At 38.6% G+C, this 25,697-nt stretch overlaps 1 protein-coding gene across 2 annotated transcripts in view; it reads left to right on the top strand.

Moving 5' to 3' along the window:
* Nucleotides 1–25,697, top strand: part of PRKG1 (protein kinase cGMP-dependent 1) — a 1,273,864-nt gene that overhangs the window by 1,230,909 nt on the left and 17,258 nt on the right. For both annotated transcript variants that reach the window (XR_012487204.1, XM_074297069.1), the window contains exons 11-12: nucleotides 18,659–18,798; nucleotides 21,061–21,150. Coding sequence is in view for 1 of the 2 variants with exons in the window: in XM_074297069.1 (XP_074153170.1) it covers nucleotides 18,659–18,798; nucleotides 21,061–21,150 (230 nt within the window). In the remaining variant the exon portion in view is untranslated. The remainder of the gene's footprint in view (nucleotides 1–18,658; nucleotides 18,799–21,060; nucleotides 21,151–25,697) is intronic.

Below are 25,697 nucleotides of genomic sequence, written 5' to 3'. Positions count from 1 at the left end.
ATAATTTGGTTTTGCCTAATTCTTAACATTTATATTAGTAATTTGTATGAAAATATAAATGACTTAGCTACCAAATTCGCAAATGATAGAAAGTTGGAAGGATCGTCAACATATTAGAGGACAGAACCAAAATCAGACGGATCCCAACAGGTTATAACGTTGGCCTGTATGAAAGATGAAATTTACTAGTGGTATTACCATTAATGTGGAACTTCATCTCATGATGTTGGATTTCGATGCTGTAAGAGAACAAAATAGTTTATCCCGTGCAAAAACAGAACAGAGAGACTGAGGCAGAGAGACAGACAGAGGAAGAGAAAAGGAAGAAGGGGAAAGGGGAGGAGAGACTAACCAAAAAAAAAAAAAAAACTTTAAAAACTTGTTGGTGAAACAAGAAAATATAAAAAAAATTAATGTTAAAAAATGGCAAAAAAATCAGAAGTGTCAAAAATATTAGATAAATATTATAGAACAAAAGAAATTGAAATGAAGAAATTAGGAGAAGATTATGAAGAAAACAAATGACAACCAAACTGTAGAGATGAAGCTTGACAATCTCAGAAGACCTGTTACTATTCATGAGGAAGATAGTGAAGGAAATAAATGAAAATCTGAAAGTAAAAATAGAAGCAAGACAATGTAATAATGAAACTCAACAACTTTGGAAATACCCATGCAAAAATAGAAGCAAAAGCATAGATTTGCTGTGAAATCACTTCTACAAGACAACATGGCAGACTCAAAATAAGGAGCAACAAATCAAACTCTCAAAAGAGCTCACAACTGGAAAAGATGCTTATAAACTCTACAAAAGTAGTGGACATAAAGGGCAGAGCTCAGAGAGACAATCTAAGAGTTATCAAGATCCCCCCAAAAGTGAAGAGCTTGACTGTCATATTTCAATTAACTTGACAATAAAATTTCTCAAAATTAAATCAAGGGAGAGAAGACCAGTCAATGAGTTCCATAATATGGCAATTAAGTTGAACACTAAATTCAAATTATTCAAAATCACTCCTATTAAACTTCCAAACTACATCAAAGAGGAAATCAAGAGGAGAGAGAAAACCTCATATACACATACACACACATACATACATGCATACATACATAAAGCTGAATTCCACAGAATTTTTCATCCAAAATAAATAGTGACAGAAAGAATTGCAAACATGACTTATAGAAAATCAACAGAAATTAAGGTACCCCAAAATCACCTACCCAATAAAACTAAGCCAATTATATAAAGGCAATAGATGATCTTAAATCCATAGATTTTTTTTTTAGCAGGAATAGACTTTTTGTGTCATATGGTCCCAAAGACATAAAATGAGTTGACAAAAGTCACACAATAAGTGGCCATCAGGATTTGAACTACATTCCCTACTTTTATAACAATTGAAGTTTCCCTTCACTACAATCTGTCTCAAGATTATGCAATGATTTCTGCAATTTGAAAACACATATCCCAGCCTCAGTAAAGTTTACTAGAAGTGAGTGTATCCAGAGTGAAGAACATCATCAAGGTAAACCCAAAGCAATCTTTTCCCTATGAATGCCTAATCGCCAACTCAATTTAAATTTTATGGAGAGATAGAAAAATAACAGTAATGTTGTTTTGATCCATGACTATCTCATTGAAAACACCTTGGGGAGAAAAACAAAGCTGCAGAAATGTTTGTTGGCTTGATAAACGGCCTTAATGAAATCACCACAGGAGGACATCAAAGGAATAAAGCATTGATTGGATTAATTCTATAGTCCATAGTAAACCTTATAGGGGGGAAAAGTCAGTGTTGGAATTGTCAGGGTTAAAAATTAATGCACACAAATGAACTTCAGGTTTGTGAAGTGAAGAATGTGTGTGTGTGTGTGTGTGTGTGTGTGTGTGTGTGTGTGTGTGTGTGTGTGTGTGTGTGCATATAGATAGGGAGGAGATTGGATCTATTTTCAATAGTTGGTATATAGGGAATTCTCAGCAAGGAAAATCATACAGAAAAAAACTACCAGTGCAGATGGTCATCTGCTCTTCAACTTATAATCACAGACAGTGCTTGGGGCCCTTGAGAGGTTAATAGACTTACCCAAAGTCACCTAGCCACTGAGTCAGTGAGTGTCAAAGACAAAACCAGATCTTAGGACTTCCTGACTCTACACTGAGAATTGTTCTGTAACTACTCTCCTATGCTTGTAATCTCTTTCCCTCATTCCTGTCTTTCTACTTCTCTGCCTCTTCTCTCTCTCTCTCTCTCTCTCTGTCTCTCTGTCTCTGTCTCTGTCTCTCTCTCTCTCTCTCTCTCTCTCTCTCTCTCTCTCTCTCTCTCTCTCTCTCTCTGTCTCTGTCTCTCTCTGTCTCTCTGTCTCTCTCTCTCTCTCTCTCTCTCTCTGTCTCTGTCTCTCTGTCTCTCTCTCTGTCTCTCTCTCTCTGTCTCTGTCTCTGTCTCTCTCTCTCTCTGTGTCTGTCTCTGTCTCTCTGTCTCTGTCTCTCTCCCTCTCTTCCTCCCTCCCTCCCTCTCTCCTTTCTCTCTCTCTCTTCTTTCTCTGTCTCTCCCTCCTTTCTCTCTCTGCCCCTTAGTCTTTTTTTCTCTCCATATAGATGTATATATAATTTTATATATTGATCTATAAATAATTATAGTTATATATTTCTATATATAATATAAAGCATATACATATTTGCAATACACATTATATATGTGCATCTATATGTGAAATCATAAATGCAATGCACTTAGGATAGTGTCTGGAACATAATAAACACCATGTAAATGTTAACTATTATTATCATCATTATTTACAAAATTAGAGAGGATAAAAGAGAACAATTTTGTTATGATCATCACATCACAATACATTAAGACTTCACTAATTTTACATAGAAGGAAACTGAGGTACAGAGCAGGTGAATGACTTGTCCAGCCACCAAGGTTTGAGGTAGAGTTCAAAGCCAAGTAGCAGGAGGGGGCCATGAAGAAGGACAGAGGGGAGAGTGTGTGATCAAAGCAAGAGTAAATACAAGGAAGTAGAATTTGGTTGAAATAATTCCTATGTTTTAAGACTGGAAGTTAGAACTATTGTGTTTAGTATTATGTGTGCAGGTATGTGTGTGAGAAAGCATACTAAAATTGGAAATGGGTTAATACTAATCTATTAGTAGTTTAAGGCTAGTTTAAGACTAACAGTTTAAAATCGTATATGTAAGAAAAACTACCATGAAAAAGTAGAATGGACTTTTGAATTTTAAAAGTTCTGCATAGATCTTATTTAATTATATTCAAGTTTTCAGGCTTTACTTCAAAAAGATATTTGTATTCATTTAAGTTTACTTATTATACCGCTACATGAATCAACATACTTCATTACAATAATCAATCTAGATTATGTTTTAAAAAGATGCATTAGCTACTAAGTAGGAAATTATTTGATTACTTACAGAAAAAAAATGCTAAAGTGTATTTAATTTAAAAATCTAATCTTGGATGTAAATGATTAAATTCTCCTAAATTTTTTTTACAGAATAAAAGAAATATATAAGTCAGTAATATATAACTTACAGGAAACATATCTAAAGGAATTAAAATTTCCCATGGTTTAACTTAGTCCAAGGAATCATGAATTTTAGTCATTATTTAAAACAAAGTAAATTCATATTAAAGGATGTTGGAATAAACTTGGGGACTATATCATATTTAACAGTGAAAATATGGTTATTAAATATGTAGAGAGTTACCTCTGTTACACAAACTAAAATTTTAAAGGAAAAGTTAACTGATTTGGAAACAGAGAGAAATGAATATCAACCAATAAAGTAAATCATATAAAATTTTAAAATTCAAATTAATTTGATGGAATGTTGAAAATCTATATTTTATAGGTATATCAAAAAAGAAAATATGGAATAATTTTTACTTAAGCAAAAAATTCATAATCTAGGATACAATCAAATTACAAATAGATTCAGAACAAAAATGTTAAAGACTATTTTTAAATAGCATGATGCAATAAACATAGAAATTTATTTAAAGGATAGGAACGAAGATACTAGAGTAGCTGGAAAATTTTTAAAAATGTTAAATTATGTTGGATTCAGAGAACATATTATAAAAACAATAATTACATTAAACATAATGTTTGGAGACAGGGAAATGGAGCTGTAATAGAGAACTTCAAGTATAGATAGCTCCTCTGTGAATACAGATTAGCATTTGTTCTCTTATTTGTTAATTTAATAAATTGTCTGGGGCAATTTACCAATTTAGAAAAAGATAACATTAAAATAAATGTTCTTTATATGAACTTTTCAAAAAAAAAGAAAAACTGTAATCTGTCTAGCTCTTTCTATAAGATACATATGGTTCTGATCTACAACTAGGTAAAGATAAAGCAAAGACAGACAATTTTAGGCCAATATTACTCATTTTTTTTATTATATATATATATATATATATATATATATATTTTATAATATTATCCCTTGTATTCATTTTTCCAATTTACCCCCCCTCCCTCTATTCCCTCCCCCCGACGACAGGCAATACCATACATTTTACATGTGTTACAATATAGTCTAGGTACAATACATGTGTGCGAATATCATTTTCTTGTTGCACCATAAACATTAGAATCCGAAGGTACATGCAACCTGGGCAGACAGATATTAGTGCTAACAATTTTCATTCCCCTCCCAGTGTTTCTTCTCTGGGTGCAGCTACCTCTGTCCATCATTGATCAACTGGAAGTGAGTTGGATCTTCTTGATGTTGAAGATTTCCACTTCCATCAGAATACATCCTCATACAGTATTGTTGTTGAAGTGTACAGTGATCTTCTGGTTCTGCTCGTTTCACTCAGCATCAGTTGATTTAAGTCTCTCCAGGCCTCTCTATATTCCTCCTGCTGGTCATTTCTTACCGAGCAATAATATTCCATAACCTTCATATACCACAATTTACCCAACCATTCTCCAACTGATGGACATCCATTCATCCTCCAGTTTCTAGCTACAACAAAAAGAGCTGCCACAAACATTTTGGCACACAATATTACTCATTAATGTAAATGTTAAAACATAACAGAAAATACTGGAAAAGAGACACAATGATATCTTTTAAATTATTTACGATGAGAAAGTAGCACTTATATCAAAAATGCAAGGTAGAATTCAGACTTAGGAAAACAATCAGGATAATAAATCATTTCAATATTTTAAATAACAATAATTACATCAACGAGTACAGAAACTCTTCGATATAATATATTGTTCAAATTTTTTATTAAAAAGTTTAAGAACGAAAGAATTTTCCCTCCATGTGATAAAAAGTATCGCTTCAAACCTAACGTTATCTGTAATGGAGAAACATTAGTGATAAAACAAAACTGTCCACTTCCACCACAAATATTAGAGACCATTTTAGAAATTCTGACTATCACAATAATGTAAATAAAAAAGAAATTAGAGAAATAGGTATTGGCAAAGAAAAGATTAAACGTATTTGGGCAGAGGAGTTTAGATTTAGGATCATTTCTCCTGGTTAGTGTCAGATGCAGATAAGCTACTATCAAATGTATCGGTGATCATTCTTGTTATTAATGAAAGGTAGCGTCTGAATCCTACATCCATCCAGAGTTGGCCATGTTAATAAAACATGATAACCAGGTGACCTCTGGATGTATTCTGCAGGAATCATCCCAGCTGCTCTCAGCAATGTAAGCTTTCAGGGCAGCGCCTCAAAAGTGTCCTCATCTGGGGACCCCCAGAACTTATTGTGAGTGGAAATTGGCTCACACTTCTCTTTCCCCAGGCCCAAGATCCTCACAGGAACAGGGATTTATCATCAAGAGACATGGCACATGGTAGGGACTGAGAGGCATCTGGAAGAAACAGACTATGTTTAAGGAGAGCAGAAAAGTCTCAGAGAAAGAAATGGGCAGACATGATCAGGGGGGATGAGGCTGAGAAGACCATGTACAAGTTCTAGGAGGGATCAAGAGCCAGGACATAAATGCCTGAGGTTTCCTCATCTCACCTACCCAATCTAATCCAACAAAAATTATTAAGTATCAACTGTGTATAAAGCATTGTAGTAGACACTGCAAAATGAAAAACAGGCGGCCGTGGTGCCGTGAATATAAATAATATCAGACTTGACATTAAGACAGGAGCTAAAGTGCTGGCTCACACCCCAACTAGCAATGTGACCATAAGCAAGACACTTACCATTCTTGGTCTCGTTTTCCTCATCTGTCAAAGGAGGACTCGGCCTCTAAAGTCCCTTAGAAGAATTCTAGCTCTAGCCAAGAAAAAGACCATCACAACATATTAATAAAAGTGATGTTAACACTTTAATTAATTCATTAAAGTAATATAAATGATTAATTAATTTATTAAAATAATCAATGAACATTTATGTTGCACTATAGAGTTTTAAATACTTAATAATAATAATAATAATAATAATAATAACTTAAACTTAGTGCTTTTTGATTTACAAAATTTTAAAGGCATTATTGGATTTTATCTCCACACCAGCCTTGTGAGAGAGGTAGAATTTTTCACCCCATTTTTCAGTAAGAAAACGGAGTTTCGGAGCAGTAAAATGATTTTCCCAGAATCACACAGCTGACAAGTGTTGAGACAGAGTCTCCATGACTTCAAGTCTTATGCATTATCCACTACACCAAACTGCCTGATGGATGAAATAGGTATTGATGTCCGCCAGACTCTTCAGTGCCCTTTTCAAGTGATTCCCTGCATTATGGTTTTCTGCTGTGCCTCATCTGCCTACAGACTGAGATCCCTGACAGCAGTTTACTCTCACTGAAATAAGTAAAGATGAGCAGAGCAGCGAGTCAGACTTAGCTCATATATTTCAGCATCTTTAAATAAATACTCACCATTTTTCATTTTTCTGAGTTTGCCTCAGTCAGCCCTGGTAATCCCTGGGCAGTGAGAAGATGAAAGGTCTGTGCTCTTAAGACTTTCCATTCATCTCCATTAAACAAGTCCTCTTCTTGTTCCTATCAGGGTATTTACCAAAATGGCATGGCAGCTCTCTTTGCCTCCTCCTCTTTTCCAAATTCAAAATATGATGTATTTTTGTCAGGATAAGAAAGTCTCCACTTCCAGACACTTTCATCATTTCAGTTTCCTTGTGACTGACTGATTAACTTGTGTTGGATGATAGAATTTGAAGCTGGGATGGATCTTGAAGATCATTAAATCCATCCCCACATTTTTCAGAAAAGGAAACTGAGTCCCAGGAAACACACTCACAGAGAATAAAGTAGTCGAGCCTGGATTTGAATCCAGATTTTCTACCTTTGGATACAATGCTATTTCCTATGACTCACATCTCTTCATTTGTTCCTCACTTTATATTTTTGTTCTCTCATCAAGTTAAAACATGAAATTTTAGAGTTAAGAAATTTGGAGAAGTTATCGAACAATGAAGTTGTTAGCAATTTTTTCTTTTCTTTTCATTTTAAATGATATTAATAGTTAACTATCTATGAAATGCTTTAAAGTTTACAAAACATTTAACCATTGTCCTTTGATCAGATGAGGGAACCTGTGACCAAAAACGTCTCAAAGACCCTGCCAGCCAAGTGGATAGGCCCCCAAAGTCCTGACAAAGTAGAAAGACGATGTGAGGATGCTCGATTGAAGGGATTTCCTTTGTCTAAACCCACCTGAATTCATCATACTGCCTCCCCAGGCACTAGTCCCTATGCCATGTTCATTCAAATAAAAGGGCACAAAGGATTTCCTGAACACTTTCTCGTCCTCATGATCACGGATATATTTTAGTTTTATTTGGAGAACATCTCTTAGAACTCACTTAAACAACTCAAGAATGCTGGTCTTTCCACCGCCTATCACTGAATGGAAATCCCTCTACCTTGTGCCTTCCTTGAGGCCTCAGTACTGAAACTCTGATTTGACATATTCCCAGACAATGGTTCCCCTTCTCCTCTCCTTCTCTCCCCTCCCAGAGAAGTTCAGATTTCTCCCTCTGCCCTCCAAGAACCTCCATAGTCTTCTTTTCCTGTTCCACTGGTGTTGAACAGAGCAGACACAAAACATAAAGTTTCTACCTGCCTAAGGTCCACTCTCTGCCCACTATACACTATCCCAAACAAACTGGGTCACTCAGAGTAAACTAAATATGGCTTGGACTTTCCCATTGTCATATTTTTGCCTCATTATGCTTGAAGTATCATCCCTCTTCCCTTTTCCCCTTGAATTCCTTCAAATTGTTTAAAGTCCATTTCAGGAAGCTTTCCCAGATCCCTTAGTATTAACAACCTGATTTCCCTTAGAAGCTGACATAGCACTTGATTCTGGGCCTCTTTAATACATTTTTCACATTACATCCTGCATTATAGTTCTCTATATTTGTGTCTCATCCACCTACCATAGTATAATATCCCTGATGGGGATCACTTAACTAAAGATTGTAGTTCCCCGTTTTCACCACAGGCCTTAACACAGAGGTATCTAATAAATACTGAATGGGTACAAAATGATGAAAAGTTGTAGTCCTTCCTTAAACCTGTTATTATAAGAGTTTAAGGTGGTAAACGCAATGGATATGGAGGGAGAGGAACAAGAATCAAGCTTGGGGTGCTGACAATTTTAGTGATCAAGCTTGATCCCAAAGGGAGATGGGAGAAAGTTTCTCCTCTGGATTATTTGCAAAAGGCAAGGAAAGAGATTGTATCAAAGTTGAAGATTAATATATAGATATATAAATTATATATATATATAATTAATATACATATTAATTATATATAATTAATAATTAATATATATTTATATATATCATGTCAGATTTTTCAGTACATTAGTTTGGTTGAACTGGGTTTTCCCTTTTTTTTGTTTTCTATTAAATAAGAATAAAATTTCTATTAAATAAGAAATGGCTATGTGGAAGGGAAGGAGGAAAGAACATATTAAGAAATAAAAGATACAAAATGCATTTTTAACTAATCTGAGGTGTTGAAAAATTCAAAGACATACTGGATAAATGTCTGTTGTTAGATTGTCAGTGACGTGAGCTATAAAGTTCTTCCTTGCTTCTCTTCCCATTTCCTTACCACATAGTACTTCATTATTACTGTGGCTTATATTTTAATTTTAAACACTGTCTCAACAAAGAGATTCCTGCCAGTGGTACTAGTGATGCAATTGTAGAGAACTGAATAGTCTAGAAGGATCTTGCTTTCATCAATGAAGAAGAGAACAATGGCTCCACACCCCCCTTTTTCAAGCTGAGCTTTTCCTGGGGTGCTAGAGAAAGTCTGCATGTCATTTCTCTGTAGAGATCTGTGGAAATTGTAAGATTCTAGTCCCACAACTGAAGTTCTGAGTTAAGACGGTGTATTTTCTTGGATAGAAGTAGCGATCTGTGCATGAGCTTCACTCTTAATTTAGCATGGCCTGAGCTCTCCTGGAAGAACAAAAACTGCTAACAAATGACCAAAGGTTGATTAACCTCCCAGAGCCTCCAAATAGGGATAAAAGCATTTGTATTTCTGATGTCACAGGGTTGTTGTGGATACCTGAGAGTCTTAATGGGATGACTCTCCTTTCTCAAAGACCCTGCGAGCCAAGTGGATAGGCCCCCAATGTCCTGCCAAAGTAGAAAGATGATGTGAGAAAGCTCAGTGGAAGGGGTGTCGAAGCCCATCTGAGTTCACAGAACTTCCCTTCCAAGGCGTATGTGGAGTTAGATACGGTTCAGCTGTAGCCACAGAGCATCTGAACTCTTGCCTCTGAGTCAAGAGTCCATAGTCCCTGAATAGATTTCCAGAGGGCCATGAACTTGGATAAGGAAAAAAAAACCCAACAAAACTACATGATGATTTCCACTACCCTCTACCTGAAATTTCTTTGATTTTGAATGTAGACAAAATAATTGTGTTCTAAGAAGGAATCCAGAGTCTTCCTCACTATAAAAGGGATCATCTTACACACACAAGTGGCTAAAGATCCCACCTCTAACTTGTAATGACCAGAATCATGGCATTTTTATAGCCGTTAACATCTGATGGCATTTATTTGAGAATCACAAAAGGCTTTTTGATCTACTTTATAAGGAAACTGAGACTTGGGGACGGACAGTGAGCAGCTCTCCCGTAGCCACGTGGCTGGTCAGTGTCAGAACCAGAAGTTAATCGAGACTTTCCGGCCCCAAGTCCAGCATTCTGCCTTCTATCCAAGCCCACTGGGAAAGGGATGACCTAGCGGGTCACTGACACGTGAAAGACGTGTTTTCGCTCTCTTTGTTGACATTTTAAATTTTTTCTCCATGGACTGGTTGTGACAAGGGGTCAGTTACGTGTAATCTTATCTCCTTTGAAATGCCGACTGTCACCATGTAGGAGACACTGAAATCTGTGACCAAGGATGGCAGAGCTTTTGTAAACAAACACTGTTGGCCCGGCCTCTTCCCACAAATCAGTGGGATAATGGAAGGTCTCCCTCATGGGTCAAATCTGGGAAAGGGACCTTTTCTTGAGAGAAAGAGCCTGGAAAAGGGATGGTGCCATTTGGCAGCTAAAATAGCATCTCAGACAAGAACACGCTTGTCACTGACACCAATGCGCACAGTTCGCTATCCTGGACTTTTAAATTCCTGTGCATCTGCCAAGCTTGGAATCCTAGCCATTAAATTGCTGTTCCAAGCCCTTTCCCATTTGTCCCCATCACAAACTTCTGGTGAACTTTCCCCATCCTATTTATAAGGCTGTTAACTTCCAGCGTAAGGAGGTCTATAAATAGTGAGGATGACTGTCCGTGGGCCATACAAATATCTTTCCTAATAAAACCATGTGCTTTGGAAAACACACACATTCGCTCTCTTGTCCCTTCCTCTCAGTGCTGCAAGCCAGCCACTAGGATGGATCCAAGTCTCCTCATAGTCCTCAATTCTGAAAAGTCTATTAAAATCCCAGGCTAGTGGCAGGTGCTGCTATTTTTTTAAATGATTTTGAAGATGAAGGGTGGGTAACTAGTTCCCTTATCCAGAGAGCTTTGATGCAAATATTACAGCAGATACTTGTTTGCTCTGTGATTCTAAGCAAAGGGCTGAACCGCTCTGAACTTCAGTTCTCTCATCTTTAAATGAAGGAATTGGATTTGATACCATCTAAGATTCCTCCCTTTTCTAAAGTCATAACTCAGTAAGGACAGAAATACATAGAACCAGGGAGATTCATGGCAGGATTCCTTTCTGATGATCTTAAGAGACCAAAACAATGGCCACCTGTAGAACACAATTTTTGATCTGGAAGAGAGTTCAGGGATCATCTAAAGCAAAGGATTCCTTCGATATTTTGTTTTGTCATGGATTCCTGATGAAATCTACGGCAACTCGTCTTTAAATAATGTTTGTAAATGTATGAAAAATGCATATAGGTTTCCTAAAGAAGCTAAAAGATTAGTGAAAATACACAGCTATGATTTCATTGTCCCTTCCAAGTTCACAGATCTCTGAAATCTATCTGCAGATCTCAAAGTAAGACCACTGATCCAATCCCAGAGTTGTGTCTACATTGAAGTATCCATCAGTGGGGGAGGACAGGTGTGTTTACTCACCATGGTGGCTACTTTCCTTTACCTTCAGTTCACAATTTTCTACCTAGCACCACCCACCACCTTTCATCCCCCCTCCAAAAAGCATTAGCCTTTTTCTTGGTCACCACACATCTCTAACTGTTTTACCCTCAAGTGAAAATATTCTTCTGCACTGATCTCTCTAGGACCAGACTAGATGGGACCTTGATTTGCTCAGGATCACGCAGCTGGTCATCAGAAGTGGGACGAGAATGCTTTCTGACTCCAAAGGCAGTGCTCTCCCATAAGCAATAGGCTCTCTAAAGACAAAGAGGGAATTATTTATCAAAACCTGTGGACAGCTCCAGCATGGTTGTAATCTCTTTGAGGGCAAGCAGTATGTCATTTAATCAGAGTCTTGGAGTAGAAAGATCTCTCAGTGGCCACTAGTTGAAGCTATATATCAGAGGTCCTCAAACTTTTTAACTAGGTGGCCAGTTCACTGTCCCTCAGACTGTTGGAGGGCCGGACTATAACAAAAACAAAAACTCACACTCGGTCTCCTCCACTTAGCCCATTTGCCATAACCCGGTGGACCTCCTAAAAGTCCTCAGTGGGCTGCATCTGGCTCTCGGGCTGTAGTTTAAGAGAATCTCCTCCATAATTGATTCAGAAGGTGACTGTCCAACCTTTGCTTGAAAGTGTCCCAAGAGAGGGGATCCAGTAGTTTCTGCCGAGAAACAGCTCTCATTGTGAGAAAGGGCGAGAACAGGGGATATTTCAGGGGAAGATTTTTGGTTTTTGTTTTTTTTAACCTTTCTTAATGTTCCTTGTACATAGCACAGTACCTGGCACATAGTTGATAAATGTTTGTTGATGACTTTCAACGTTTTATTCTTCAGGGGCAGCTAGGTGGGCCACTGGATAGAGCATCAGCCCTGAATTCAGGAGGCCCTGAGTTCAAATCTGGTCTCAGACACTTAACACTTCCTAGCTGTGTGACCCTGGGCAAGTCACTTAACCCCAGCCTCAGAAAAAAAAATGAAAAAAAACTAATCAACATTTTATTCTTCATATGCTGGACATTTTCCAGCTTCTCAATGTCCTTCCTAAAATATAGCCCCTGCAATGGAACACAGAACTCCAAATGTGATTTCTTAAGAAAAAAGAACAGGAGGACAATTGCTTTCCTCTGTGTGACATGGTATCTTTGCATCCCTTTTCCTCAGCAAAATGCCATGCACATAGTGTGCATGTTTGTTAAATGAATGGGTCAAAGGAGAATCAACGAATTCCATTCTGATTCTGTTCAGCAAACATTAATAATCATCTACTGGGTGCAAACCCTGTGCTAGAATTTTTAGTGTTTTTTGTTTGTTTGTTTGTTTTTGGAGGCTGGGGTTAAGTGACTTGCCCAGGGTCACACAGCTAGGAAGTGTTAAGTGTCTGAGACCAGATTTGAACTCGGGTCCTCCTGAATTCAAGGCTGCTGTTCTATCCACTACACCACCTAGCTGCCCCACCTGTGCTAGAATTTTAATCCAGACAATTTAAAAAATATTTTAATAGTTTTTATTTACCAGATATATGCATGGATAATTTTACAACATTGACAATTGCCAAACCTTTTGTTCCAATTTTCCCCTCCTACCCCCCCCCCCATGGCAGATTGACCAATACATGTTAAATATGTTAAAGTATAAATTAAATGCAATATAGGTATATATAAGACAATTCTTCCATGTAAAAGTGAATTCTGTGATTCTTTAATCCTTTCATGAAGAGACCAATCCACAAAACAATCTCCTCCTAATTGTGGATCTCCAATTATAGCCTCTGTCCATGTTGATTTGGATTGATTCCGCTACCTCTTCCCCTTACGCTAAGCAGAATGACCTGGCAAGAGAACAAGTCCTTTTTTGGCACTGCCCACATCCAAAGATGAGCTGAAGTTCCATATCTAAATACAATGAACAGGTGTCACTCCAAAGTTCTTTCAGTCATTTCTCCTTCTATTTAGGAAGGCATTATTTAGGCACCTGCTAGCCCTATTCTAATAAATGGCCTGTCAACACTTCTATCTTAGACCCTATTATGTCGCTATAGAAATTAATCCCAAATACTAAAATGGAATTTCAATTTGAAGTAAACCATTTCCGTGAAATGAGATTACAGATTCCTATTTCAGATAGATGGTAGGACATAAATTTGGTTTTCACTAAAGTGGATTTTAATGAAAAGAATGCAAAGAAATGATAAAACAGATATCTGTGTTTCATTAGCGCATCAGACTTCTGTTATTGCTTCAGTTTGGGAAATCTATCCATCACTGCTGGTTTTATTTCTAAATTAGTCTGGGAGACTTACATGAGGTCCAGAGAGGTTGGGTAAGTGATCCATGGCCTCCAGGTGGTGAGGGTCAGAAGGGAACGCCAAGCCTTAGCCTTCATGATTCCAGGTCAGACCGCCCGGCTCTTATGCTGTGCTTCCTCATTTTCACAAAATCAACATGAATAACATTTTAGGTCATCTTGCTCTTGATCTGAATTTTGTGACTGACAGAAATTCTGTGGAGTGAGACTGACAGGCTTATATATGACTTTACGATTGTCATTCCATGCAAGGATGTATTGCAGTTCACCGGATCCTCCAAAAGTAGCCTATCACGTCTCTCTTTATTCCCCTCTGAACTGTGCAACTTTGAGGAGGGGGACCTTCCAGTCCCAGATCTAGCAGCGAGCTCTCTTAGTCTTGTACTTGAGAAAGAATAGTGCTCACAGTGACTGTTTGGGATGACAGATAGCTTATCTAGGGAAGGAGGAAACAAGATGATTGTCACTCTGTTGTGAGACAGTCCCCATGCACATTCTGGTCTGAAGACCATCCCACGGGGCAATCGTGAGGCCCGGGCTGCAGTTGGAGGTCAAGATGGAAGAAGTAATGTGCAACTGTCTCCCTGACCTTCTCTGTCACCTCACTTGCTACCTTGAGAACCAGGACAATACTGTCAAACTCCAATAGGGAACTATCTCTTTTTTTCCAATGAGAAAAAGGAAAAAGAAAGCAAAATGTAGTGAAGATTGGAGTGTTTTCTCTTTCACCCAATTTTGCTATTTGTTGGGATCATTGCACGATGATTCCACCAAACACCAAGGAGGAAGGAAGTGTTTGTTCCTCACAGAAAGGAGGAGGGCAAGACTCGCTGAACAGGGAGATTGTGGGATTCTCACTGGATTCCCATATGGGGTTTTGTACATTGCCTCTTTTGAGGGGTTCCTTTGGTAAGGATAATAATCAGGGACTCAGCTCAGTGTGGTGGAGAAAGTGGAATCTCAGAAGCCAGCCATGTCCCCTGAAGAAGGTTCCTCCAGCCTTCGCTCAGAGACTCCAAGGGCGCAGAAGCCCACAGCTTTCCAAGGATGCCTGAACTTGACTCCATAACTTTTAACCTCCTTCTCCCTTCTTGGGCCAAGTAGAAAAAGTCTGATCAATCCCATGAACGAATGGCGGCCCTTCACATATTCAAAAATGGTCAGATTCCCCTGACTGCCACTCCCTCATGATCTGTGTAACATCAGACCTAGGGGCCTCCTTCAGAGACAGGAAAGAGTTGGACGGTGATCTCTTCGAGATCCCTTTGAGGTCTCACTTTCTGTAATTCCAGGGCCTGATAATTCACTTACTTGACTGACGGAGTGAAGAAGAGACCTTGCCCAATCTTAAAGAACAATATAAATGCCAGGTGTTGTTATCATTACTATGATTACTGCTACTGCTATTATGACTGCTGCTGCCATTATTACTATCCCTACTCCTACTGTTCCTACTACTTTACTGCTATCACTACTACTACTACTATTAATACTACTACCACTACTACTATACTACTACTCTTACTATTACTGCTACTAGTAAACCTACTACTATTACTATTACTACTACTACTACTACACTACTATTATTATTAATGCTACTATTACTACTACTACTATTATTACTACTATTATTATTACTATTACTATACTCTACTATTAGTACTTCAGCTACTACTACTATTACTACTATACTATTTTATTACTACTACTTCTGCTGCTATTACTACTACTACTACTACTATATTACTATTATTACTACTACTACTATTACTACTACAGCTACTACTACTACTATTACTACCATACTACTTTATTACTACTACTAATACTACTGCTATTACTACTACTGCTGCTATTACTACTACTACTATTACTACTATACTACTATTATTACTACTACTACTATTACTACTATAGCTACTACTACTACTACTATTACTACTTCTACTATACTGCTACTACTACTATACTACTACTACTACAATAACTACTACACTACACTATTACTACTACTGCTACTAGTATAACTACTACTACTGTTATTACTGCTGCTATTACTACTACTACTATTATTACTATTACTGGTACTACTACTACTACTACAACTACTATTACTACTACTACTACTACCACCACCACTACTACTACTACTACTACTAATTCTTCATTAATCACCTTAAAAGGTTTTCTCACATTCTAACTCTGCAAGTGGGGTCTGACTGGAGAGCTTGTAGAAAGTGGATACCTTATGGATAAAGGACACAAGGGTGTTTTGCAGTTATCCTTGTTGGTTATCACGGGGACATTTCAATGCTGTGACTTGCCTCAGAGTTCTATAGCTGTGGTCTTTCTAGACTGATAGTGGAAACTCTGCTTGAGTTTAGGGTTGATGCAGCTCATGTCAGAACTAATACAAGTCATTTTGCTAACTCATACCAGCCTTTCCAGCAGGATGATTTTTAGCTAGATTGTGTGACTTGTGGCCGCATTGGGTTGTAGGGACTCACAAAGCCCAGCTGCACTCTGATCTGCGAAGGCCAAGTGGGAAGTGTTGAATTTGTTCCTGGGGACCACTTTTCAGGCAAGAAATAGATAAGCTGGAAAGTATTCAGAGGAAAATGACTATGATGGATACAATTTATCCACATCACAGGAAGATAGATTAAAGGATCTTGGGAAAGACTTTGGATGGGGCTGGAATAGATCAGGATGGTCCATGAGAACTATCTTCACTCACTTGAATATTTGTTTGACTCCATAGGACAAAACTCAAAGCACAAGAAAGAGTCCAATTTAATCTTGACTAAGGAAAAACTTCCTAATAGTTAAAGTTATTCCTGAGCAAAAACAGACTGCTTCAGAAGGGGAGATACCTGTAGCTCCATGGCTTAGCACAGTACCTGGTACAGAATCAGTGCTTAAAAATGGTTGCTGACTAATTCTCATTATAACCTTTGAACTGCTAGTGGTTAGACTTCTTAATAAGTTTCCATTTATTGGATATTTCATAGAGAGACTGCGCAAACTTTAGGCTATGTAACATCTCTCCTGGCTGGGAGATCCTCATCAAGGAGCCTACTTTGCCTGGCTCTCTGCTCCATAATTTGTGTATCCTGGCTTGGAGCCATCCTCCAGACAGCCATCTTGACCCCTTCCATGGTATCTTTCTTTCATCCCTTTATTTTTCATTATAAATGCCCCTGTCTGCCTGGTTCAAAGAACTGCCCTCATCCTAACATCTTGACCTATTGTTTTCAAGAGTGGGCTAGCCAGAGAGTAGAGAAGCTTTCAGCCGGGAAAGGCTTTTCGAAACTTCATTAAGGAAGCATCCCTCCCTCCCACTAGGCAGGCAGGTTCATGAAGGCTGCCAATGAACTGAGATCCATTAGGCTTAAATGCCCTGGGGTTCCATCTAAGCAACATATCTTATTAACGTGCTTCCATTCTGAATCCAGACTGCCCTCAAGCTCCTGAAAATGGCCCTTAGAAACGCTGGAACCATCCCTGAAGTGGAGGCAAGAAATCAAATGTGGCAAGCAAAGCAAGGGAGATGGATTTCGCTAGTTAATCAGAAAGTTTTAAAATCTTTTCCTGGAGCTAGCTGAGCTTTGTTCTTGATTGCACTCAGAGAGACCTAGCAAACAAATTGAACACATCCAGAGTCCTGCTGTGCACGGCCCTAGTCAGGTTCCAGCCTTGTGTCCGGTCACCATAGTTAAAGTGAAATGTGAACAAGTTGGGGAGTAAATGGTACCCATCCTCCTCTGGGAGGATGCTAGTGCTAGTGCCTCAGGAGGATTTGTGGAAATCACCTTCAATAGTTACAGTTTGAGTGACTCTGACTCAATTTCCTTGTTTGTAAATATCATATTAAGATATCATATATTTAAAACTGGAAAGAATCCTTTATTCTTCAGATGAGGACACTGAGATTCAGAGAGAAGAGTAACTTCTTCAGTGTCACCCAGCTAGCAAATACTTAAGAATGAGATTTAAATCCACATATTCCTAATTGCCCATCCAGTGCTTCCATAACGCCAACCTCATATAATTATTGTGAGGATCAAATGAGAAAATGTTTGTCTAGAGTTTTAAAAATCTCAAAGGGCTATATAAAGAGGAGCTCCAATATTGTTATAGTGAATGAATTATTAGGAGCTGTGCATCAAACATCAACAAAACCAATGGATTTTCTGGATCATTTTGCATTTTATTTCAGTTTTCAGTCCCTCCCTCAAAATCATCAGATTCTTCAACCACTTCTTTCTCATTCACTTTCTCTCTAAAGATCCCAGTGCTTCCCTCATCCTTCTAGTTCTTCTTTCTTCCTGCGTTATATCAATGCTCTTGGTAGGTCTTTGGCTATCCTTTTACTCAGTGGTCTGATTTTATTGTTGTAGTATTCTTTTTCATTAAGATATCACCATTTGATGTCATCGATGATTGCAGTTATAATGATAAGAACAAATGAATTCAGTCCTTCTGTGAGTTAATCTGACTCAGGTCAACTGAGATTGCTTTAAAGTCAGTAAAGACAGGAGAAAGAAGCTTAATTATGACCTATCAGGAAATCTTTTGCATGTCATCTTTTTTTTTTTTTTTAACTTTGGTAAGAGTGATAAATGGTTGGCTTCCCTGGGCTCCCACAAAACGAGAGATATATTATATGGCAGAATAATCACCCCACTTTGTATCCCTCACTAATGGATGATCTTTCTTTTATCCAGGTCCAGTTGAAAAGTGAAGAATCAAAGACATTTGCTATGAAAATTCTCAAGAAGCGCCACATTGTGGACACGAGACAGCAGGAGCACATCCGTTCTGAAAAGCAGATCATGCAAGGGGCTCATTCAGACTTCATTGTTAGGTAGGGTTTGGCATGTCAGATTTCAGACCTATAGAAAGAACAGCAAGGAGAGATAAAAGGCATATTTAGACACAAATCCCTTCAATTTTATTTTTAAAAAATCTTGCCCACATTAATACCTCAATGCAGACCCGAGTAAGAAATTTTCTACCTGTACTGATCAGCTGGGCTAATTCTGATGTTAAGGGTTTTGATTTTTCAATCCATAACATCCTAATTTGTATAAACTTTATTGGTTTCAGTATGAAACACACACACACACACACACACACACACACACACACACACACAAATACACACATACTTATTTTTTTTCCCAAACCAAGGGGAAAGTTTTCAGCACATTTTCATAAAGTTTTCAGGGTACATGTTAAATGAGTTTCCTTAGTTCATGTCATATCCTCCTTCCAAATTTCTTTCCTCTCTATTCAGTTTCTCTCCTCAGAAACAATCTTCATCCTTTTATGATGAGAATCTCCAAAGCAAGCTGTGATTACTTTAACTAGGGTGGGATGCCTGGGACTTTGTCCCTAGGTGATAAAATTTAAAGTCATGTTCTCAAAATTTTAGAAGAGGAGAAACAATGGACCTTGGAACCTAATAAGCAATTTAATATAGGGTTAAAATATTGGAAGCTATCAAATGATGATTTCCTCAACAGACTATTAGTGGTCATACTCTAAAGAAACTCTTCCCCATTCCAAACCCATCTTTATTCATCTCCATGATTTTCTTAGAATCAGCCTTGTGACATCCTAAAGTCTTTGTCACTACCCCTCAAAAATTAATAGGGTATAATTTTGTGTCATTTTTCCAATGCAAAAACGGTGCTGCTAGTAGCTCTGACTATGGAACGTCCAACCAAACTGGAAGGACCATGAATATAGGCCCAGTAACAGACTGCACTTCCTTTTTTCCGAGAATCAGACTACTAATATTTGGAATGGCTTCTCAACAGGTTGTCCACAAAGTGACTTTTTTTTAACCACAACAGACCACTGATTAAGTTTTATAAGGATTAATATCTGCACTGATGAAGGAAATAGTCACACGCATGGAATCATGGATACTTGATTGCATGTATCGCATCTGTTTATGGAATTAGAGTTTTCAACCCAACTTCTTACTGTCCAAAGTTGCCCAGTCATGTTTTCCAATGAAGAAAAAAAAAAGGTTGATTACTAAAATACCCAGTTTTTCCTAAGAGTTTTTAGAACTTTCTTGCAAATTTTTTTTTCAAAGCTCCTGAATGATGCCAGGGAACTAAAGATGAGATCTAAGTCAACCAAACTTTCTTTATGTGACGAATGAGTTATTCTGCCCCCTTCAAAATGACACTTCTGTGGACAGACTAGGGTCTGCCTCGCACAAATGGGACAAAATTGATCCATATAAATTATGATGGGATACTATTGTGCTATTATAGGAGATGATGAGCAGAAAACCCTGGAAAGATTTCCATGAGCTGATGCAAAATGAAATATCTGTGTACAAAGGACCCCTATATTGTAAGATAATGAGCTGTGAATCACCTAACTCTTCTCAGTAAGGCAATGATCCAAGACAACTCTGGGGGACTTACAATGAAAAACACTATCCATACTCAGAGAAGGAGCTCATTGTGTCTGAAAACAAGAGATCCAAGTTGTAGCACAATAGACTTGAGTTTTGCTTGTTTTTTCTGGGTCATAACCATTGTTCTCATTCAAAGACACTCCTCCACCCTAACTTCTAAAAAGTCTATATCAAAGAAAAAGCCATATCCAAACCCTTCAGAATTATTGCCAAGTTATTGTAGAAGGAAATCATTTAAATAACTATAAATAAATATTTATAAATAAATATAGTTTATAATTTATAAATAAATATAATTATTTTAGAAGGAAATCATTTAGATAACACTGTTATTAAATAAATATTTATTTTATAAACTTATAAATTTAATTTATAAATTTATTTATATAATTTATATTTATAAATATTTATATATAATATAAATATTTATATAAATATATATAATATATAATATTTATATAAATATATATAAATAAAAATATATAAATATATAAATAAAAATATATATAAATAAATATATATATTTATGAATATAAATATATATTAATATATATTTATTTAATTTAGAAATTTATTTATATAATTTATAAAATTTATAAATATTTATAAATAAATATAGTTATTTTAGAAGGAAATCATTTAGATAACACTGTTATTTTAGAACTGTTTTTTGTTTGTGATCCACAGACTATATCGGACCTTCAAGGACAGCAAATATTTGTATATGTTAATGGAAGCCTGCCTAGGTGGAGAGCTTTGGACGATTCTCAGGGACAGGTAGGTAATTTAATGGGCTTCTGTCCAGAAGAAAACAATATTTATAATGTTTCTCCCTATGAATGATAAAAATTCATATATGAGGTTGACACAAGAACAAAATTCGATGAGACAGTTTGTCAGACTCCTCTTCATTAAACTATAGGCACGGGCTTCAGTCTAGCTCAAACATGAGGTTTGGGTCTTTTTTATGAACTTACTGCATCCCCGGAGATTTCAGCATTCTAGGAACAAAAACCTCTCTTACTATACCGTGTAGGGATTAGGAATGAGAACTGATATTTCCACCGTGTTTTTAGAGTTTACAAAGCACTTTCCGATGCAGTTTCATTTCAGCAGCTCTTAGCAGCCTGGGGGGAAAGCTGTATGCTTTTGTACAGAAAGAAACCGAAGCTGAAGTTGGTACAGTCCAGTATCCCACAATGCCCCATAAGGGTCTAGGGTCAGAGGGCAGATTTGAGCCTGGACCTTCTTGAGCATCCTATGCTCTAGGCCACACTACCCCTCTATAAATGACCACATTTGTTCTCTATTCTGCTATGTGTGACCCTTGGGACTTGACTGAGCCTTCTATAGAGCAGTCAGCCTTCACCCAAAGCCTTCAGCAGATACTGCCCTAGATGGGATCAGAAAATCAGAAGCACTTATCGGTGTCTCTCCTTCTCAGTGATGACTGAGAACATCAGGATGTACTGACTTACAAGTGAATGGATTTAAGTGAGGCAGACCTATGCCGAGCCACAGTCTCACTCCCTCCTGCAGAGTCACAAAAGCCAAACCCACTGGTAGGAACCACTTCCCTGAGTTCCATTCAAACGTTCCTAACTCAGTGCTCTAGGTCAGAGCTAGAGCTAAACGAAGCTACCTCAGAGGCTTTGTCTGAGCCCGTCCCAATGGTGAGCTCTTGCTTCCTTTTTACCCCCTCGTGGCTTATCTCTTCTTGGCCAGTCGTGTTTGTAAATTCTCACCACTTTGTCTTAAACTTATCCCAGAAAACGTACAGACCTGGAGTTTCATCTCCACCATCAGCAGTTTTTCTTCAATGTGTTTTATGGGTAGCCTTTGGTTTTATATCATGATCATTTCTATATTTCTCCCACGTGCTCAACTCTGCCATGTCCAAAAGAAAAAGCTAAGCAACATCAACTAATATGGTGTCTGCAAGTGGCAACGAATGCAGTATTCTAAATCAGATGTGTTCTAGAGCCTCTCAAATAGGCGAAGGAGAGCCAGTTGTTAAATTGTTAAGTCTTGGAAATAGATGGCCGCTACAAAACAGAATTTGATGTATTGTTTTATGGATTAACAATGCAAGTTAAAGTGAAGAATATATCGTATAGACATCCCTCTCACCACAGAGCCAGTTGTTAAATATGTACCAACACATGCCTGAACCACCTGATCTCTGGAGTCATTTACAGTTTTAAGTCCTATGATTCTAAGCAGGTGCCCCACTCGCTGCCCACCCAAATTCTTCCCCTGACATTCTCTTAATATTTTAACATGAGGGGCCCATGTCACTTCCTTCCTTACTGGAGCTCTCCTAGTCTGCAGAACATGGCTCCCTCACCCCGGCACCTAAATACCCCAAGCTAAAGATAGTATTCCTAGGGAGACATCCTTGATTCGGGAATTTATCACCTCCCTCTTAGCAACTCAAACCCTACGAATGGTCTCCTGGGTCCCCAGGGCATCACAAAGCCAGACTGAACGGCCTTTTGCTAGCACCCGGAGATTTAGTCACTCTCTAGCCTTCACGGTTTTATTTGCCTATGGAGATCCACGTATTATATCATTAAATCAGTCAATTAATCGTATGCCTACAATATGCAAGGCCCCATCTTGGCAACGAGGAAAAATGATTGAGTCCCTGCCCTCCAGGCCCTCAAGTGCATTTATCTCACTCTCTGTCTCTTTCTCTGTCTCTGTTTCTCTCTGTCTCTGTCTGTCTCTTTCTGTTTCTCTGTCTCTGTCTCTGTGTGTGTGTCTGTCTGTCTTTCTATTTGTACCTGTCTCTCTGTCTCTGTTTGTCTCTGTCTCTCTGCTTCTCTTTGTGTCTATGTATCTGTGTGTGTGTGTATGAAAGAGAGAGAGAGAGAGAGAGAGAGAGAGAGAGACAGAGACAGAGAGACAGAGAAAGAGAGAGAGAGAAGGAGAGAGAGAGAGAGAGAAGGAGAGAGCGAGATAAAGAGAGAGAGAGAAGGAGAGAGAGAGAGAAGGAGAGAGAGAAAGAGAGAGAGAAGGAGAGAGCGAGAGAAAGAGAGAGAGAGAAGGAGAGAGAGAGAAGGAGAGAGAGAAAGAGAGAGAGAGAAGGAGAGAGAGAGAAGGAGAGAGAGAAAGAGAGAGAGAGAAGGAGAGAGAGGCAGAGAGAGAGAGAGAGAAGGAGAGAGAGAAAGAGAGAGAGAGAAGGAGAGAGAGAGAGAGAGAGAGAGAGAGAAGGAGAGAGAGAGAGAAGGAGAGAGAGAAGGAGAGAGAGAGACAGAGAGAGAAAGAGACAGAGAGAGAGAGAGAAGGAGAGAGCGAGAGAAAGAGAGAGAGAAGGAGAGAGAGAGAGAGAAGGAGAGAGAGAAAGAGAGAGAGAGAAGGAGAGAGAGGCAGAGAGAGAGAGAGAGAGAGAGAGAGAGAGAGAGAGAGAGAAGGAGAGAGCGAGAGAGAGAGAGAGAAGGAGAGAGAGAGAGAGAAGGAGAGAGAGAGAGAGAGAGAAAGAGAGAAGGAGAGAGAGAGAGAGAGAAGGAGAGAGCGAGAGAAAGAGAGAGAGAGAAGGAGAGAGAGAGAGGCAGAGAGAGAGAAAGAGAGAGAGAGAAGGAGAGAGAGAGAGAGAGAGAGAGAGAGAGAGAAGAGAGAGAGAGAGAAGATGAGAGAGAGAGAGAGAGAGAGAGAGAGAAGGAGAGAGAGGCAGAGAGAGAGAGAGAAGGAGAGAGAGAGAGAAGGAGGAGAGAGAGAGAGAGAGAGGAGAGAGAGAGAGAGAAGAGAGGAGAGAGAAAGAGAGAGAGAGAGGAGAGAGAGAGAGAGAGAAGGAGGAAGAGAGGAGAGAGAGAGAGAGAGAGAGAGGAGAGAGACCTGAGAGAGAGAGAGAGAGAGAGAGAGAGAAGGAGAGAAAGGCAGAGAGAGAGAGAGAGAGAGAGAGAGAGAGAGAGAGAGAGAGAGAAGGAGAGAAAGGCAGAGAGAGAGAGAGAGAGAGAGAGAGAGAGAGAGAGAGAGAGAGAGATATTCTTTTTTTCCCCTTGGACACCACATAAAACTTGGAATTCCCTGTCCCCTAAAGCATCAAAGATTCAGAGAATTATAGATCTGGGACTAAAATGGATTTCAGAGACCATCAAGTTCAAGCAGATGTCAGATATCAGAAAATATCAGGAACCAAGCTGATTTAACAAAACTATTAAATCTAAAAGGCAGAATTTGAATTCAGGTCTTCCTGATTCCAGATCCACTTGTCTGGCCACTGCGCCATGTTGCCCTTAATGGATTTGTCCATATTGGGACAAGGGTTCCAGGAAGATGTCTTCTGTCACCTCGCTTTCTCCCCCAGCAGCGCAAGCAGAGCCCTCTGCACACAGATAGTCCTGAGCAAATGTTGCTTTGTTTTTAATCACTTGCATGATTTTGCTAGTTCATTTTACCGCCCAAGGCAAAAATACAAAATGATGGCTCCTCCGTCCAAATGTCACGATATACCTGGGAGAGCAGGTGCATACCTAACGCTTATTTCCCCTTCTCTCCACCCCAGCCTCAGCTTTGCTACCCTCAGTATGTACTCCACATGTCCTTGTCACAGCTCTGATCTCCATTAATCACCAAAGACCATTAAATACAATAACGAGCGCAGGTCTAATGCTGACTCTGCCAATGGCTTATGGTATGAGCTGGGACACCTGCTGTACCTCTCTGAGTCTCATTTCCTCAACTATACAGAGACGGTCTTGAATATCTTTTCATTCTATGCTAACAATGCTGTGATAATTCCACTGTGTCTTTTGGGTTTCCTTCCTTTTCCAGACACTACCCTCTGTATGCTGGTATAAAGAGACAGAGCTAAGATAGGCTTTATGGGCTGGATTCGGTACCCAACTTTTTACTATTGGAAGCCATGTTTTGGGGTTGTGAGTTGACCGATGATATATCTAAATTAATAGAATTTAACAAAATTAATTAGAGAAATATTTAGCAGGTGCAAAAGAGAGTCACAGAGAGATAAAGATAGGGAGAGAAACAGAGAGAGAGAAGAGAGAGAGAGAGAGAGAGAGAGAGAGAGAGAGAGAGAGAGAGAGAGAGAGGAAGGAGGAGAAGGAAGAAGAGAGGGCGGGAGAGAAAAGATGTAGGGGAAGAAATTCAATTAAACTGAGATGCTGTATTAGAGAGGGAAAAGCTCTGAATTTCAAGGACTTGAGTTCCAATTCTACTGCTTAGTAGTTGTTGGGCAAGTTCCCTTATCTCCTTGGGTCTCCCAGGTGCCTCATCAGTAAAACAGTGGGATGGACCATCGAAGAATTGGAGTGGGGAGCTCAAGCCCAACATGAACCTCACCAGGAATCCCCTCTCTCACA

The sequence above is a fragment of the Sminthopsis crassicaudata genome, chromosome 2, assembly GCF_048593235.1.
Source record: "Sminthopsis crassicaudata isolate SCR6 chromosome 2, ASM4859323v1, whole genome shotgun sequence".
Classification (NCBI taxonomy): Eukaryota; Metazoa; Chordata; class Mammalia; order Dasyuromorphia; family Dasyuridae; genus Sminthopsis; species Sminthopsis crassicaudata.
Note: the sequence above shows the minus strand (reverse complement) of the source record. Positions and strands in the feature narration are given on the sequence as shown.